Genomic DNA, 19,087 nt, shown 5'->3' on the forward strand with positions numbered 1-19,087 from the left:
AAATTAAAAAGATTGCATTTAATGGTAATATGAAGGAAATTACTTTGTACATTAAATAATAGTGCCAAATGAATCTTCTCTCCGTAAATATGGATCTCAAATTTAAAATGTTTAGGTTACAGTTCTATTCAAAAAAGAAGGTGAGGAATTCAGTGTGAAGTTTGGTGGCCAAATAAATCATTTTATAAAAAAAAATGACCTCCCACAAATTTAGGGAAGAGGGAGGAAAACTATGAAATTTTTAACTTTGCTGATGTTGAAACTTTGCAGATAAAAATCTTTGAAATGTATCGATACGGGCATAAATTAAGATATTTTTTGAAATTTTTCATGAATCTGAAGGTTTCCTTGACTGATAATTAGGGCCAATTATTTTTAAACCTTTGTATCTTGTGAATTTGAAAAGGAAAATAATTTCTGAAAGCACCACTTGGTTAAAAATTATTTTTTTACCCATCTGTAGTGTTGCTGCCTTAGTCAAAATGACTTTTGGTAATCTAATGAATTATGCCTTTCAAGCTTTGTACTTTTCTTTATTCTTGTAAGATTATTTTTATTGTTTCCAAAATTTAAAAAAGGGTCTGCTTCAAGTTTTTTTTCTTTGGGATCTTTTAAATTTGGGGCACTAATACAGGATTTATGAAATTCTTTGTTCTCCTATATGATTGACTATTGTGGTTTTCTAATCATACATTGGGATATTATTATAAAAGTTTTTTGCATAGAAATCATCCTGTAATAATAAAAAGACTTATAAAATGTTTTGTATTTAAAATTAATTAAAAAATATTTTTGTTTATAATGTACTTTGAGAGGCCTTATTACAAAAATAAAATGAAAAAACAATTCATGCCTTTTAAAGAACTCACATATTATATACAAGAAATTACAAGACAATTTGACAAGGGTAAAAAGCACTCTAATTTGGGAGATTTTGACAAGAGGGATCCTTTTACGGAGCTTAAAAAGGAAGCTTTAAAAGATTTTTACAGGGGAGTCAGGAGGAGAAAGCATCTGTTCAAAGTATTCAGAAGAGCCTTACAAAGACACAGAAGCAGGAGGTATAAGTTGGAAATGGAATGAGGACCGGCAATGTTGAAGGGAAGTGTTTAATTTCTGGAATGTTGGGAATTAGATGCCAAAATGGTTTATATTAAAAGGTTTGTTTTATATTAGAAATTGTAAGAAACCTGGAGGATTTTTGGAGCAGGGGTTTTCGGGAGTTGTGAAGAAGAATTTAGAGGAGATTTTGAAAACAGAAAATACTTGATATATTTAGAAATTCTGTGTTTTGTTTAATTAAAAATTTGGTTTTATTATTGTTTGCCCATTTTGGAGTGTTTTGTGGTGTTTCAAATAATTTTTTTTATATTTTGCAGGGTGTTAAGGGAAATTGGAGAATTTTCTTTAGGTATTTTGTTTTTGTTTTGTTTTTGTGTTAGGGGATGGTTTAAAATATTAAATTTTATAATTATTCCAATTGGCATTTCTTGGGTGTTAGGTGGTGTTTTTTCTTACTTTTTAAATTTTTTCATGGGTTTTTTTAGGGAAATGAGATTTTTTTTAGATATTTTGCCTTTTTGGTTTTGGGTTACGGTATTGGGATTTTTTAATTTTTTTTCCTTGGGCTTTGTGGTAGTTTTTGTTTTTAGGAATTAATTATTTAATTTCAAAATTATTTACAAACTAATTTTGGCTTTTATGTTTTAAAGGGGTTTTATATTTGTGTGGATAATTTTTGTGTAATAACAAATTTTTAATTTTCTTTTTAAGTGTTCGATTTAAAAGTATGGAAATTTTTTGTGTTCCAAAATTATATTTTAAATTTAAAAAATTTTATAAAGATTTTTTTGCTGTTTTGTGTTAATTGGATGTTAATAAGTTTTGAGGATTTACTAAATTTTTGTAAATTTTAAGTTTTTTTTCTTAAAATATATTTTCGAATAAATTGAACTTATTTAAAAAAGGCAGGTATATGGCCAAAATGTTTGATGAGTTGTAATTTACTGAGTTATAAAAAAAAAATTATGTTTTTAATTTTTTGCCCAAGAAATGTTATTGTGTTTACCACTTTTCTTTTTTGTTTTTCAGTTTTTTTTTGTTAAAAATTTTGTTGGGTGGTTTTTTTCATATTTCTTAAATGGGGATTAATTTCATTGAGGGGTTTCAATTTTGGTGTTTAAAATTGGCCTAATTTTGAAACCCTTTTTTTTTTGTTTTTTTGTTGATGAGGTATTTATATTAGTGGCAAATTTGCTTTTTTGATAAGGACTTCTAGTGAAATATTTTGGATTCCAAAAGTGATAGGAATTACTCTGGAAGTATATTTTTCTGAGACAATAGAATTTCCCAAGCTTTTTGTTTTTTTTTGTTTTATAGTCTTTCTGAGGGGAGGGTTGTTTTTTTTTCACTTTGGTATTAATTTTGGAAATGCATTCTTAAAAATATATATATGGGAGGGATGTGTTTGTTGGAAGATACTTAATAATCTGTTAGGGAAAATTTAGGGTAGTTTTTAAACTAGGTGAAACATTGGGTCATTGTATTTAATTGGAAATTTGGCCAATTGGAATAAAAAAATCTGCCAAAGAATCTAACTTCCTTTTTTCTGGTTTCTGTAAAAATTTATAGTTATATGTATAGACATATTTTTTAGAAAAAAAGATGTTAAATTACTTATACTAGGCAAATTTGAAATGTATAAAATATATAAAAAATAGGAAATTTTTTTGTCATTCCAGCCATTCCTTAAAATTTAATTTTTCTTTTTAAGTTTTTTTTTTTAAAAGGGAAAATTAAAGAATTAGAGAAATGTTTTTTTTAGATGTTCCTTTTCACCTTTGAATATTTTTAATTTTTTTCACTTTTAAAATTACAATTTGAATGGACTTCAATATTTAAGTTTAAAAAATTCATGTGGAAGTAAATGTGGAGTTGGAGTTAGAGTATATGGTTCTAAATATATTGGAACTGAAATAAAAGAATTAATATTTTCATTTGAAATTACCAAAAGATAAATTTCATTAATAATCACATTCTGAAATAAAAATTCTTCCTCAAGTATTTTATTATTTGAAGAAGGCAAATTGGAAGAAAAATAGTCTTATAGCTAAATTTTAAGACCCCTGGTGGAAAATTTTTCATTTCTTGGAGGCTATTATTAAACTTGAATTTTGAAAAAAAAATTTATTTGTATCGGAAAATTTATAAATATTAAGGTTGTAATTTGTCTTCAGATTCATAATTGTACATAAAATTGTTGTATTTATTTATACATTAATTAAATTATATATGAAAATTTTGTTACTAATTAAAAACTGATTATTCCTTAGATTCAAAATGCCAATAAAAGGAGTACTTTTAAAAGTTAATCAAACTAATGGTGACATTTGATGTCTTTATTATTGTAACTATTCTAGAACAAGGATTTTTTGGATAAATAAGTTTTATTTGATATCATTTTTAATATTCTATTTTTGTGGGAATAGAATCAATTTGTAGAAGTAGGTTCATTTGGTTTGAAATGAAGGAGTTTTTTATGAAAAATCTAAGAATTTTTATGAAGTAACAAAATAAAGCATGTGGGTTCTTCTTTTCTGAAATGGAATTGAAATTCTCTGGTAGTGTTATGCCTTTTGCATAACATACTTGTGCATGTGTATTTCTCTGTGTGTATTGCTTATATCTACTTTGTGAATTTATTGAAAATGGTCAATTGTAATGTTATGTTAGTAATCTTAAATAAAGACAGACCATCTTACAGTATTACTGTTGTTTAAGAGAAGATGGGTTATTTTACTTGCTTAGTCTAACTTTTAAGATGTAAGAGATTCTTGCAATAAAATTTCAGTTTGTTACATATTTTCTGAAGCTGTCATAAAATCCAGACCAAATTTACCACCAGACATAGAGAGCAGGCTTCCCCATCCCATCCCCACCCCCAACTGAGTTGAAACTTCTGTTTTGTATTGGTAGAAATACCTCAGAAAATGGCTTTTTTTTTTTTTTTTTTTTTTTTTGCCATCCCTCTCCCTTCAAACCTCAGGTACCTGAGTAGAAAATACTAAATGAAAGTAAAAGTCAAAATAGTAAATTTCGGGATTAACTTTGTTTTCTTTCTTTTTATAATTTTTAGGATTTCCGGCCCAGTTATGCCAACCCCAGGACCTTGAAGATTATAATTTTATATAATGATTACTTTTTTATTTGTTTGTTTATTCTTTTTGTCTATATTCCAATTTTATTTTCTTTTTTGTTTTAGTTTAATTCAATTTCTTAAGCTTTTTATTTAAAAAAAAATATAGGACAGATAGTGTTTCAACAATGACCCTTGTGTAGCCTTGTGTTGCGAATTTTCCTCTCCTTCACCTCACCCTTCTCCTAGAAGGCAAGCAATCTAATATATGTTATACATGTTTAAAGTATATGTTAAATCCAATATGTGTGAAGATATTTATACAATTCTCTTGCTGTTATGGAAAAGTAATCAAAAAAAGAAAGAAATGAGTAAGAAAAACAAAATGCAAGTGAAAACCACCAAAAAGGTGAGAATGTTAGTTCCCTTTTTCATTTGGTGAGATTAAAAAATTTGATTTTTTTTAAAATCAAATTAACTAAAATAAATTTGGTTTTTTTCCTCATAAAAAAACTTGTTTTTTTTATTAATTAAAGGTTTTTGTTTGCAATTTTATTAATTTAATTTTTTTTTTAAATTTCAAATTTGTATTTGTGGTTTTTAATTTAGAATTTTCGGGTTTTTTTTTGAAATTAATTATTGATTTCTTTTTAATTTCATGAAGAAATTAGAAAATAAATTTTCCCCAAAATTGCCATCCACAAATTTTGGTATGTTGCCATTGGATTTCTTTAGATGAAGTTATTGTGTTTTTGATTTGTTATTTTACCCATTCATTCTTTAGGATTGGATTAGTTTCCAATTAATTTTTGGTCTATTTTCCCCTGGCCTTTTCTTGCATGTAATTTTTATTGCATCATGATCTGTAAAAACGTTATTTACTATTTCTATCTTTCTGCATTTGATTTTGAGGTTTTTATGTGCTAATATGTACTCAGTTTTTATAAGCTTATGAACCATAGAGAAAAATAGTAATCCCTTTTTCTGTTCATTCAATTTTTTCTCAAAGTTTTTAACCTAATTTTCTAAATTCTTTTACATCTACTATTTTGAGATAAAGTTAACCCAATATTATATTTGATGTAATTTTTTTTTTTTCTCAACTTTTAAGTATTTGGATGTAACCATTTGGTATATAGTTTAGTACTGTATTTTTATTTATTATAGTATTTTAACAAGAAATATAGTTTTTAATTTTTTAATTAGATTTTTTTTTTTTGATTGATTGGATTCTACCCTCTTTTTTTTTTTTTTTAATTACTTGAAGTAAAATAAATTTCTGCTCCATACTTTTTATTTACTTGTATGTTTGTTTTAAATTTTTTCAAAAATTTTGTGGATTTTTGTTTTTTAATCAGTTTAATGTCTACTTTTTTGGTAGTTTCTCATTCTTATTCTAGTTAAAATCAATTTTTTTTCTACATTTTTTATTGATTTTTTCTTTTCCCTTCCAAATTTTTGGTTTGATTTAAAATTTCAAAAGCCCAATTTTTAGGTGTTTTCTTCCCTTTAATTTTCCTTCTACACTGTTTTTCCCTTTTTAGTTTTCCCTTTTTTTCCCTTTTCCTCCACTTTTTCTTTGGTTTTCGGAACTCAAATAAAGTGATATTTCTTTTGAGCAAATTTTGAAATTAAAAGTCACCCAAACCCACCTCCTCCCTCCTTTTTAATTTAATAGGTTTTTCTTTCTTTCCTGGAGATAATTTCCTTTATTTTCTTTTTTCCTTTTTTTCCCTTTTTCTAGTTTTTTTTTATATCATAATAAAAATCAATATACCCACTATTTTTGGCCCCCTACTTGGATTCTGGGTCAAGTTTGTTGGCAGTCTTGGGCAAGGAGGTACTAGTATACGATCTTGTGACCACAGGGAAGGGAATATTATCTAAAGTTCGCCCTGAAAAGAATTCCAGGTAATACACAGAGAAAAGGGAAAACATTTTCCCATATACATACCTTTGGGAAGAACAGAAAATTTAGGATCCTTAGAAGTATCTTTAAGCATGTGTTTGCCCAAACTTTACCTTTTACTTATATGTATCTTTTTGCCAATTAGTTTTTAAACAGCATCTTAGTATTCCCTTTTAATACACCTGCTCACGCTTCCCTTTTATGGGGAGTTTATCCATTCATTTTTATTCATATTTATGGTTAAAATTAAATTATATTTATGGTTAAAATGACTAATTTCATGACTGCCCTTTTGTTAACCCCTGCTTATGCTTTTCTCCTTTTCTTTCCCTTTACTCCCCTACCCAGTATTAAATTTATGAGCACCACTTTATTCACACAGCCCCTTCCTTTTAGGATCTTCTTTCCTCATCAGAGTCCCTCCTTTTCTTAAAACTTTCCTTTCAATTACCGTGTCCCTCTGTTAGTCACCACTTTTTCCCTTTTTTGCTTTTTCCCTCCACGTTTCAATGGGTGGGAGGCTTTTCTAAATCAAATGTGTCTGATATTTTCTCTTTGGTCCACTTCAGTTAGAGTAATATTTACATCATGTTCAGTCCCTTCCTTACTTTCCCTGAGATATAATAGGCTTCATCTGCCTCTCACATGACATGTAGCACCTCCATTTCCCCTTTTTGTGATACAATTTCCTTTCCACCTCTAGATCCTTTTTTATATTATAACAATAAAACCAAATTATATATGTACTTTTTATGTATATCCATAATAGAAATACAGTTCTCAAGAATTCTTTTTACCTTTTTTTTGCTTCTCTAGAGTCCTACATTTGAAGGTCAAAAGTTTTGCTTGGCTCTGTTTTTTTTTTTTGTCAGAAATAAATGGAATTCACCGATTTCATTGAATGTCCATCTTCTTCCCTGGAAGAAAATGCTCAGTTTAGCTGGGTGAGTTATTTCTTGGCTGCATACCAAGTTTGTTTGACTTGACTTTTGGAATATCATATTCCAGGCCCTTTGATCCTTTAAGGTGAATGCTGCTAGATCCTGAGTAATCTTTATTGTGGCTTCTTGGTATTGGAATTGTTTTTTTTTTTTTTTTTTTTTTTTTTTTTTTTTTTTTTTTCTGACTGCTTGTAATATTTTGAATCTTGGTCTGATAGTTCTGGAATTTAGCCACAATATTTCTTGGAGTTTTAATTTTGGGATCTCTTTCAGCAGGTGATCAATGAATTCTTTCAATGTATGGCTACCTTCTATTTCTGTATCTGGGCGGACCTGCTTTGATGGTTTCCTGAAAATAGTTTCTAAAATATTTCACATTCGTCATGATTTTTTCAGGGACTTCAATAATCCTTATATTATCTTTCCTAGATCTATTTTTCTGGTCTGTTTTTTCCCCAAGTATGTATTTAACAGGTTTTTTCCCCTATTTTTTCATTCTTTTTGGTTTTGCTTTACTGAGTTTTGGTGTCTCCTCTTGTCATTCATTTCCATTTGTTCAGTTCTGATTTTTGATGAATTGTTTTTATCAAGGCACCTTTTTATTTCTCTGCAATTTTTACAATTGAGTTTTTTTAAGTAGGTTGTTTTGTTCTATGGGTTTTTTCATTTCGCTAATTTTATGTTTTAAATATTTTTTCCCCTCAATTCACTAATTGTATTTTTAGGTTGTTATTTTCTTTTTCTACTCTATCTTTTAATGAGTTACAAGCCTTATCCACATCCTTTTGCAAATCTTCCCTTTTCTTGGGTGTAGTTATTAATTATGTCTATGGTTTGCTGTTTCACTCTATCATTCTTTAGTATGAGTTATTTCAGTTTTAATTATTTTTTGGTATCTTTTCCCTGGCTTCTTAATAGATATAACAATGTTCTCAAAGGATGCATTCTTCCTGCCTTACTGCATTTGAGTTTGAGGGTTTTATGTCTTAATATGGTCTATTTTGTATAGGTTCCATGAACTGCTGGAGAAAAGTGTACTACTTTCTGTCTCCAGTTTTTCTACAGAGATCTAGCATATCTAACTTTTCTAGTATTCTATTTACCTCTTTGACTTCTTGCTTATTCATTTTGTGGTTTGATTTATCTAATTCTGATTGTGCATGTCAGAGATCTCCCACTATTATAGTTTTGCTGTCCTTTCTTTTTTTGCAGCTCTCGCCAGAATTTCTCTTTTAAGAATTTAGATGTAAACCACTTGGTGCATATGTTTTAATGATGTGCTTCTTTATCTGTACTATCCTTTATGCAAGTATAGTGCCCTTCCTTATATCTTTTAATTGGATCAATTTTTGCTTTTGCTTTATCTGAGATCAGGATAGCTACCCCTGCTTTTGACTTCTGTAAACATAGTAGATTCTACTCCAACCTTTATCTTTACTCTGTGTATCTCACTGCTTTGGGTATGTTTTCCTGTAAATAACATATTATGCAGGATTCTGGCTTTAATCCAAAATTTCTGCTAGCCGCTTCCTCTTTGTGGGGAGTTGCCCCGTTCACATTTATGGTTAAAATACAATTTGCATTAATTGCCTCTTATTTAACCTCTGTTCTTTTCCCCTATTTCTCCTTTATCCTTTCCTAATTATTAAACTTGTGAGCACCACTTGCTTCTCAAAGCCCCCTTTTGTTATCCCTCCCGCTGTATGGGGGGTCCCTCTTCCTATCTTTTAACAGTTTCATATTCCCTTCCATAGCTTATTTCTTCCCTTTTCACTTTTCCTTCTCACTTTCAATGAAGTTTCATCATGATTAGTTTGTTTAAATTTTTCTCTTTCAAAGCCAATTCTTATGGCAGTAAGATATACTATATTTATCTCCCTCCAATATTTCTCTCAGGTAGGGGTTTCCTTTATATTCATGAGATGTAGTATCCCCTTTACACACACAGCAATTTAATTTCCTCACACCTCTAGTTTCTAGAAAAGGTATACATATATTCTTTCTATATATATTTATAATGGCTCTGAGTTCCCAAGATTTCTTTTTTTTTTGGTTTCTCTGAGTTCTCTTACTTGGGTCAAACTTTTTGTGAAGTTCTGGTTTTTTCATCAAAACTAGGTGAAAGTTGCTTATATCATTGAATTTCCACCTTCTTCCATAGAAAAAGATGCTCATTCTGGCTGGGTAAGTTTTGTTTTTGTTTGCATACCAAGTTCCTTAGCCTTTCAAATATATCATATTGAGCCCTTCTATCCTTTAATGTGACGGCTGTAGATCCTGATCTTTAATCCTATTGCTTGGCTCCTCTATATTTGCATTGATTTTTCCCAGAAGTGACACTGTGGTTTTCCTCCTTCTGATAGTTCTTGCATTTGGCCACTATATTTCTTGGTGTTTGGATTTTCAGATCCCTTTCAGTGGGCGGTATTTCTTTCAATGTCTATTTGCCTGTTTCTCACTGACTTCTAAGTAGTTCTGTTGATAATTTCTTGGAAAATAGTGCCTGGGCTCTTTTTCATCATATTTTTCTGAGTTGAATAATTCTCAGATTGTCTCTCTGAACCTCACTTCCCTGGTCTCATTGTTTTCCAAGAAGATATTGCCTTTTTAATTATTTCATTTTTTGTTTGTTTTCTTGTTGCAGTTCTTGGGTTCTCTTGGGTCATTCGATTCCATTTCTGGTTTGATTTTCAATGGGGTATTTTCTTCACTCACTTTTTCATCTTTTCTAATTGTTCAATTCGTTTTTAAGTGAGTTGTTTTGTTCTGTGGTTCTTTTTTCCATTTTGCCAATTTAATTTTCAGAATATTTTCTTTTCTGGTTTCCTATTTTTTTCAACATTTTAATTTCTTTATCCACTCTATCTTTAAATGGTGGCACGACTTTCAGACTCTCTCTTCCCTTCAAGCCTCCATTCCTTTTCCCATTTTCTTCTAGCTCTCTTGTGAGCCTTTTATTCTTTCTATGAGAGTCACCTGTATTTGAGGACTAAATCATATCCCCCATGATTCATCTGGACTGCAGTCTATTTTAGTCTCTGTGGTTGGTTCAGGCTAGAACCAGAAGTCACTTGGGAGAGATTGACAGAGTGAGAGTTGGAGTTAGAAACTAATCTGCAGTCAGGCAGAATCAAGATTGAAGGTGGCTGGCCTTGAAGCTCTCAGACTGAAAGCTAAGTTTGTAACAGCTGGCTGCGTTTGAAGTGATTATTCTTCCTTTTTAAACTAAGGCTGCCTCCAGAAACCTCCCAAGATACCTGCTCCAGGAAAAAGACCATCTTACTGTATATAAAAGAAGAACACCCATGATCCATTCTGAATCTTTTGTGCAGAACATAAAACAGACACAAAAATGACATGGGACTGTTCAAGGAAACAACTCTTCAGTTATTAACATTGTATAAATATACACTATTCTTTTAAACAAGAGAAATATTAAATTAATATTTACTATATTAAAGAAATCTCATTTAACTAACAAGGGGATCCAGGGCTGGAGCTGTTTCTATATTATTAACCACATAAACAGCATATTTGCTCTCTTAAAAAAAATATGAAGAATTTCTTGAACAACATACTGTAAAGGGTTGAAACTATGAAAAAAAGTGTACTTGAATCAGATAACCAAGCATGTAAGGCTAATTACCTATTTGATATGAGACAATGACTCTATTGGCATATATTTTGCATAAAAGGCTCTTCTTACCATTGGTGCTGGCTCTATGTTTGATGTTAAGATAATTGTAGGCAAGGATTAGAGGGTGGGGTGAGAGAAGTGAGATTTCACTTAGCAGTAGGACAAGGAGAAGAAACATGGAGATTCTGGACTCCAGAATTGAGAAGAGATCTTTGGTAGTTTGCCTGCTCTTTTCATTCTTCCCCCTAAATACAAGGACTTTCACTTATCCTGACTCTGGCTGATCCTGAGGCCTCCAGGCCTCCAGGACTTAACATTATACAGTGCAGTAATAATTTCATACGACTCATTCTGCAGTTTATATAAAAAGTAAATTATTAAAAACATTTTAGTAGTAGGTGGAATATATATATATATATATATATATATATATATATATATATATATAGAGAGAGAGAGAGAGAGAGAGAGAGAGAGAGGCTAATTATTAGTAGTATCTGTTTATACCATTTGCTTGGAGCTGATCCTCAGCTTCCTTAGTCAGACTTCTTTTTGAACTAGGGTAAAAATCTCCTCTTAAAATTTTGACTAATCTTGTCATTTCCTTATGTTCTCAAGAACAAATACAGTCTCTTATCCAGTAATCCTCCTCAACAATTTTTGATAATCATTCAATTTCTATTTTCTTCTAATTTCTATTTTTGATTAGTCTAGAATCAATAAAGCTGTATCCAGAACACCTTTTCATGTGCCTCTGACCTTTCACCCTCCAATTTTTGCATTCTTGCTTCCTATTTTCATAAAATATTATTAATAACTATACTATCCTTTCCCATATTTTTGTCAAATATCTTGGTGACAGTGATACAATAAAAATACATATTTCCTAAAAATTAAGTGTCTCTCTCTGAGCTCATCCACACATCCGGGCAATGAATGAGGCTTGTCTAAAATGAGATTTAGCCTACTGCAAGGAAAGAGGCCTGAGACTCCAGAGGGAGAAACATTCCATCTTGTCAGTAATTCGATGTGACACTGAGAAAACAAATCAAAACTTCAGGGTGGCAGGTCTTTGCTCCTGCACTCTCAGTAAGTGGGAGTTAAGGTATTGCTTGCAGGCACCTCTTGAAGGGGGAATAAATTAAAGGCAGGTCCAATGTTTGACAGGACAGGAGTTGATCTGAGACGATTTCCAGACGTGGGCACACCCATAGAACTACAAGTGACTTGTTCAGAAATCAAAGCTTTTCTGTTGGTAGCAGGGAAGTCAGCTTTTGGGCTGCATGTTGTTTCTCCACATGGTCAATTGTCCTGAAGATTATAGCCATCTACTAGAATATGAAAAGAATTCTGGGTGAGTGTGAATTTGCAATCAACGACTGTTACACCCAGAAGAGTGTTTGTCCCGTATTCTGAGACCTTTGGATCATTTCAACCAAAATTTGTTTTACAGTTTTGGCTAATGCTTTCTTACAATCAGTATTAGCATTTCCTAAAGAGTGTCATTGCTGGTATCCTTAGCTTCCTGTTCCTAGTCTCTGAGCAGGTTTTAATCTCTGGTAGATTTCCAGTCTGATTGCAGCCAATGGGAGAAAAGGACAGAAGGTTGTGGTGGAGTTCTGCTAAGGCCATATAAAGCACTCTCTGCTATGCTTCCCAGTTTCCCCTACCAGTGACACCTTGTCAGTTGAGGTTATGCGCCTCCAGAGATCCTCATAAATCCTTTTTACTTTTCTACCCTCAGACTCTGATTTTATTTGATGGGGGTCAGTGACTTCCTACTCAGAGGTGACCTGATTCCTCCTACAATTTCTCTGATCTAAGCTCAACGGCTACAATTCATTCAACAGATGTGACGCTGATTTCAATACTTCTCACTCTCTTGACACCTTCCTGGGACAAGTTTTTAAACTTTATTGATATTCTCTTCTGTCCTCCTTTTCATTTCATTAGAGGTGGATGCAGCCTCATATTCATAAAATGTTTCATCTCCCTGAGCCTAGCCCTAGCATGGGGTATCCTCATCATCTCAGCTGAAAGAGAGGAATGGGGCGAAAGGAGGAGCTACTGCTTGTGGAGCCCTTGGGTTTGGCAGTGCTGAGCTGTAGTGGGGTGAGCCATCAGGGGTTCACACTCCCAGGCCTGATTAGGTCAGAGGGTGCCTAAGATTAGAAAAAGAGCAACTCAAAGCTGCCATGCTGAACAGCCAAAGAATCCATCCTCTCACCAAAAAAGTTCCTACACTTCCAGTCTTGGTAAGATGGGAAGATCCAGATTTTAAAACAAATACCACTTAAAACTGAATACACTACTCCAAATGGGGTCTTGACCAGAATGGAAAATATTGTCCTTATGAAGAACTTTTCTTTTATAAAGTATCCTAAAATATTTTCAACTTATTTGGTCATATCACACTACGGACTCAAACTGAGCTCAGTCTACACAAAAGCACAAAACATCTGAAAAACAAACCAAAAAATCTCCCCAACTTGAATTTCTTACATTGTTACCTTCTACAGGAAGAATTTATTGCTTTAAGTCAACTGCAATACTTTCCAGGCATTTTAACACATTAAAAGCTTCATCTAAAAGATATCCCTATTTTTGCTTCCTGATTGTAACAGCATTGTGCATCAGTTTTGTCACCAAAACTTCTCGTGATCTACAAACTTGAAGGAGCACTGCATTTTTAGAAGTTATTAATATAAGTGATAAATTGATGAGTCAGAGCACTGGGGCATTCTTCACAGGATAAAACCTTCCCTTCATAAGATTAATCCCATTTAATTCAGAGCTCATTCAATTCAAGGAATTCTAGATTCCTGTATTACATGTCGTCGTCCCATCTCCTCAATTCCACAAGGTAATTGATAGGCAAAAGAGCATAAAATCAGTTATACTAAATTTGGCCGACTGCTGAAATACCAATCTGGTCATTGTCAAGTGCAATACATGGTGATAGTGGCAATTAGTGACAGTTAAAGTGACAGTTCTGTCAGTGTTAGAGTAAGGCTGCTGTCTTGATGACTTGTTCTTACTGCATTTATGCTGACTCCCAAGTGACATTGTCTTCTCAAAGTGGACTGGAAGAGCTTACTTCACTTTGATGACTGTTGAAATTTCTTTTTAGGTATTAAGGTTACTGGTTTCAGTCATAGGATGGTATTCTTATCACTTTTTAGAAATCGCATCCGTAATGCGCGCCGAGGCTCAACTAATCCCCACTCTAAAGATAGAGGTTGAAGTGGCTGCTTCAGGTGAAACAGATACTTTTTCCATATGTCTTGGGATGGTTCGTATTTAATATTTGAAAAATTAGGAACTTCATTGTAAATAATCTTTCGATTACTGTTGATAGTAACTAACCTCTTATTCCTTGCTAGATAATTTTTATGGGGTTTCTGTGCATGAATGTCTCATTCAAATACAAGAACCAATTAAGGACCTTTTCAGACCAATGACAAGAATGCAAGCTAGCACTTGGTTCACACTTAAAACCTTTTTAACTGGGCAAGATGGATCCAGATAGTGTCAACTTTGGTGGAATTCCCTAAGTACATTGAGATCTCAAGTAAAGAAATAGATTCTAATTCATTGAGAAATGGATTCTCCAATGTTGGGATGTTTATAACCATTCTTCAGCAAATGGCGAGCTATTCAAATTTTTGTTATGGCTATTTTTTGTCATAGTCAAATGAAAAGAAATCTCTCTAATTTTTTATTTTACTATATATGTGGGAGGGGCAGGAAGTAGAAAAAATGAAAAAATTTATATTCTGGGGAGCATTCCAATCTTTGTTCCTTGACTATATATATATATATATATATATATATATATATATATATATAAAAGGCATAATAGAAAATGCTGATTTTCTATGAATCTGAAGGTTTTTTTTGTTGTTAGAAAATGAAAATTACATAACATTTCTCTTTTTGCTTCCCAATATAAGGGAACTTAATAGTTTAAAATAATGTTCACTTCAACTAAACAATTTTTCTAAGGTACTTGGTAGTCTCTCATACTCTGGTTCTCCTCAGATAGCTTCTTAATTGATAAGTCTATTTCTTTATTTTAAACTACTGACCACTCTATTTCTGTATGGAAAACCTTCAAGCAACAAGCTATACATTCTAAATAAAAGATGTTGACTTTGATTACATATTTACACATTCACTACCAAACACTTGGTTATGCTGATAGAAAACATAACATCAGGAATATGAAGTTCAAAATGATGCAACACGTAAAAGGGTATGGTTGTTTTTTGCCTTATTGTCTTTTGCTTTTAGCGAACTATAACAAATATTTGTTTTGCATTTTATTATTCACGAATGGCAGAATCTGTATAAAGGATGCGAACTAAAAAGAAAAGACATAAAGGAAATAGCAAATTTCTACAATAAATTAAATCGTAGAAAAAGTCAGCTATTGATTGATTTTTTATTTTAAAAATTCATATTTGGCTCCAGTCATTATTAATCAGAGAGAAATGCAAATTAAGACAACTCCCTAAGGTACCACCACACCTGTCAGATTGGCTGAATGACAGGAAAAAATAATGATGATTGTTGGAGGGATGTGGGAAAACTACGGACATTGATTCATTGTTGGGTTGTAGGTCAACCATTTTCCCAGGTAGTTTGGAACTATGCTCCAAAGTTATCAAACTGTGCATACCCTTTGATCCAACAGTGTACTACTGGATTATATCCCAAAGAGATTATAAGAAGGGAGAGGGTTCTGTATGTGCAGAGATATTTTGTAGCAGCCCCTTTTGTGGTGGCTAGAAACTGAAACTGAATGGATGTCCATCCGTTGGAGGAGAATGGCTAGATAAATTGTGGTATGTGATGGAATATTACTGTTCTATAAGAAATGACCAACAGGATGATTTCAAGAAAGGCCTGGAGACTTGTGCTGGGTGATAGGCAGGACCAGGGATGTTCAACAACAATACTAGATGATGACCAGTTCTGGATCAGGCCATCCTCATGAGATCAGCAAAACGTTTCTAATGGAACAGTAATAGGCAGACTAGCTATACCCAGAAAACTCTAATCAGTGAATTCCCAATCCCTATATTTATGCACTGCATCTTGATTTCCTTCACAAACTAATTGTACAATAATTCAGGTCAATTCTTTCAATACAGCAAAATAATGTTTTAGTCATGTATACTTATTGTATATCTAAGTTATATTTTAATATATTTAACATCTACTGGTCATCCTGCCATTTAGGGGAGGTGAAGGTGAAAAAATTGGAACAAGAGGGTTTGGCAATTGTTAATGCTGCTTGAGATACCATGTATATATCCTGTAAATAAAAGGCTATTAAATAAAAAATAAAAATAAAAATAAAAAAAATAAAAATTCATATTTGAATGCCTATATATATAGATATTCACATGCACAAGCAGACACAAACACACATTCATTGGTAGCAAATTAATGTATTTGAAATAGTCAAAATTAGACTAGTACTTGAACAGAAAAGCAATATCAAAACAAAACTCGACTAATGTATTCCTTGAGCATGCTTTTTAAGGTGACCATAGGATTAACTGGTGATATACCAAATAAATTCTTTCCTAACTATAGCTTGTATTAGATCAATGTTTAATTTTATTTCCTTGCAATATACTGCTTTTGGTAGGCTGGTGAGGAAGATTAAAAATTGTATCAGCTTCTCTGGCGAAAGTCTTTAGTGTTAAAAAGTGGTGAGAAAACTCTTGTTGAAGTGGTATTGGGGAAATTATTTTAATGTCATCTGTGCTGTATTTTCTCCAAAATCAGGGTGTAGAATTGATTGTAGAAACATGTAATAAGTTTAGTTACTTTACATTAATTAAATTTAATACAGCTTAATCCACAGCCACTGATTCAATTATCAGAATTAAAATGTTGTCATGAACTCAGAAATCTGTAGAAGTGAAACATAAATACTTCAAATCTTTCAATCACAATTATGTGATTCCCAAAACAAACTCTAATTTATGAATTCTGAAAATTCTAAACACTTTTTTTCTTTATGTTCTTTTTGTCCAAAATAATAACAAAATATTTGAGCATGTGATTTGTGGGATGAAATTTATTTATTTAAAACTTCAAATGAAAATATTCTATTTTGACTAGTTAGAGTTCTTCAAAATATACTATACAGTTTAATTCAAAGCATCAAACATTTCGGTAATTATGCTTCTCTGTGCTCATGATGGTATTAACACATAAAAAAAAAGTCATAAAGATAACTCAAGTTTTATTCCTGAACTTGTATTGCAGAGAATAAGGAAACAGATAAATTGTACAAAAGATTTCAATAGATATACAAACTACATTAACATGTTAATACTCCTTGAACCTAATTTAAACAAGAAACTAATAGGGGAGTACTTTTGGAAAATACAATTTCCCCAGGGTTAAATACCAAAAGACCAAATATTTTAGACACAAAAGGCTCGTAATTCATAAACACTTCAATGGCAATGGAGCTATGTTCCAAGATATAGATGTAGAGACAGTATAATTTTAATTACCAAATTTATTGAAGTTGGCAACTGCTGAGAAAAACCTAAACTAGACATCTCCAAACATTAGGTAGCAGAGGTTTTATAAGGTAAAACCACCAAGGAAATGCAAAATGTTGTAATCATGATAAATTCAAGACGCTTCAGTAGTTTCAAATGCTCCTTCTCTCCCAGGAGTGATTCTAAAATAAACTGAGCAGGTAGACATTCTACAGCCAAACAATATTATGAGATGATCAACAAGGATAGAAATTAATCTTGGTAATAAGTGATCCAAGGCAATTTCAAAAGACTTGAGATGAGTACCATCTACATCCAGAGAAGAACTGGGTCTGAATAAGACAAAGCAGACAATTTTTACTGTGATCAAAAATACTGTCTATTTTTGTATTTCATGATTTTTCCTTTTAATAGATTCTTCTTTTCACACAATATGACTAATATGAAATACATTAAATCTGATGATCTGGGCATAGCATATATCAAATTGTCCACTATCTTGGGGACATGTTGAAAAGAATTATTGAAAATCTTTAAAAAAAAATTCAGATATTGATCATTCTCCAATTAATAAATGGTCAAAAGGATATGAACAGACAGTTCTCAGACAAAGAAATTAAAACTATTACTAGCCATATGAAAGATGCTCCAGTCATTATTAATCAGAGAAATGCAAATTAAGTGTATTTCAGAGATACCACTACACACCTGTTAGACTGGCTAGAATGACGAGGAAGGCAAAGGTGGAATAATGCTGGAGAGATGTGGGAAAACGGGATATTCATACATTGTTGGTGGAATTGTGATACATCCAGTCATTCTGGAAGCAATTTGGAACTATGCTCAAAAAGTTTATCAAACTGTGCATACCCTTTGATCCAACAGTGTACTACTGGGCTTATATCCCAAAGAGAGATCATAAAGAAGGAAAAGGACCTGTATGTGCCAAGAATGTTTTGTGGCAGCCCTCTTTGTAGTGGCCAGAAATTTGGTAGGTGCCCATCAATTGGAAAATCAAGCTTCAGCGGTGTGGTATATGAATATTGTTGTTCGGTAAGAGCAATATTCTGGATGATTTCAGAAATGCATGTGAGACTTATATCAACCCATCCTGGTAAATATAGGCAGGACCAGAATCGTATATACATACTTCAACAACAATACCATATGATGATCAATTCGATGGACCAGGTCATCTTCAGCAATAGATGAACCGTCAGGTCCAAGAGACAGCAATGAACTGAACCCAACTATACCCAGCAAAGACTCTGGGTGATTACTGAGCCATTCCATTGAATTCTAATCCTCTATTTTGCCTGCCTGCATTTTCAAAAGTGTCTTTCATAAGCTAGTGTACACACAATATTTCAGAGTCTGATTCTTTTGTAAAAAGCAAAGTAACGGTTTACACATATGAAGCTTATTTGTATTTAATTTATACTTTAATATATTTTATATGTATAGGTCATCCTGCCATCTGAAACATGGGTGGGGGCGATGGGAGGAAAAATTGGAACAAAAGGTTTTGGGAAATTGTCAATACTGTAAAGTCACCCATGCATAAAAATTGTAATAAAAGCTATAATTTAAAAAAAGAAAAGAAAAAAATGAATGTTGAAGATATCTTTACGTATTATAGAAAAAAATTAACTTTGACTAAAACCTTATTCTAATTTTGTATTCAGCATCTATATTTACACAAAAATAATAAATGTGGTATAGTTATTTGATGGATAAAAGACATTCTTTCATGTTAACATTAAATACAATCTTTAATTTTGAATACTTAAAGACTTGATTTCATTTACTTTTAGCATTATTGGAACAATTAATGATGAGATCAAATAACTGGATTATTTTTAGGTACACTTCAAATTTGAAACAAAGCGACACAATTTGTAATTAATAAAGGGAAAAATAAATTTGTTAAATCAG

At 31.8% G+C, this 19,087-nt stretch overlaps 1 protein-coding gene across 1 annotated transcript in view; it reads left to right on the forward strand.

Annotated features, from left to right (window-relative positions):
* The window catches only part of LOC100916466, a 50,901-nt gene that overhangs the window by 29,737 nt on the left and 2,077 nt on the right, over positions 1 to 19,087 (forward strand). Inside the window, exon 11 of the mRNA XM_031961251.1 lies at positions 13,753 to 13,914. Coding sequence (XP_031817111.1) covers positions 13,753 to 13,914 — 162 coding nt within the window. The remainder of the gene's footprint in view (positions 1 to 13,752; positions 13,915 to 19,087) is intronic.

The sequence above is a fragment of the Sarcophilus harrisii genome, chromosome 3, assembly GCF_902635505.1.
Source record: "Sarcophilus harrisii chromosome 3, mSarHar1.11, whole genome shotgun sequence".
In the NCBI taxonomy this organism is placed as follows: Eukaryota; Metazoa; Chordata; class Mammalia; order Dasyuromorphia; family Dasyuridae; genus Sarcophilus; species Sarcophilus harrisii.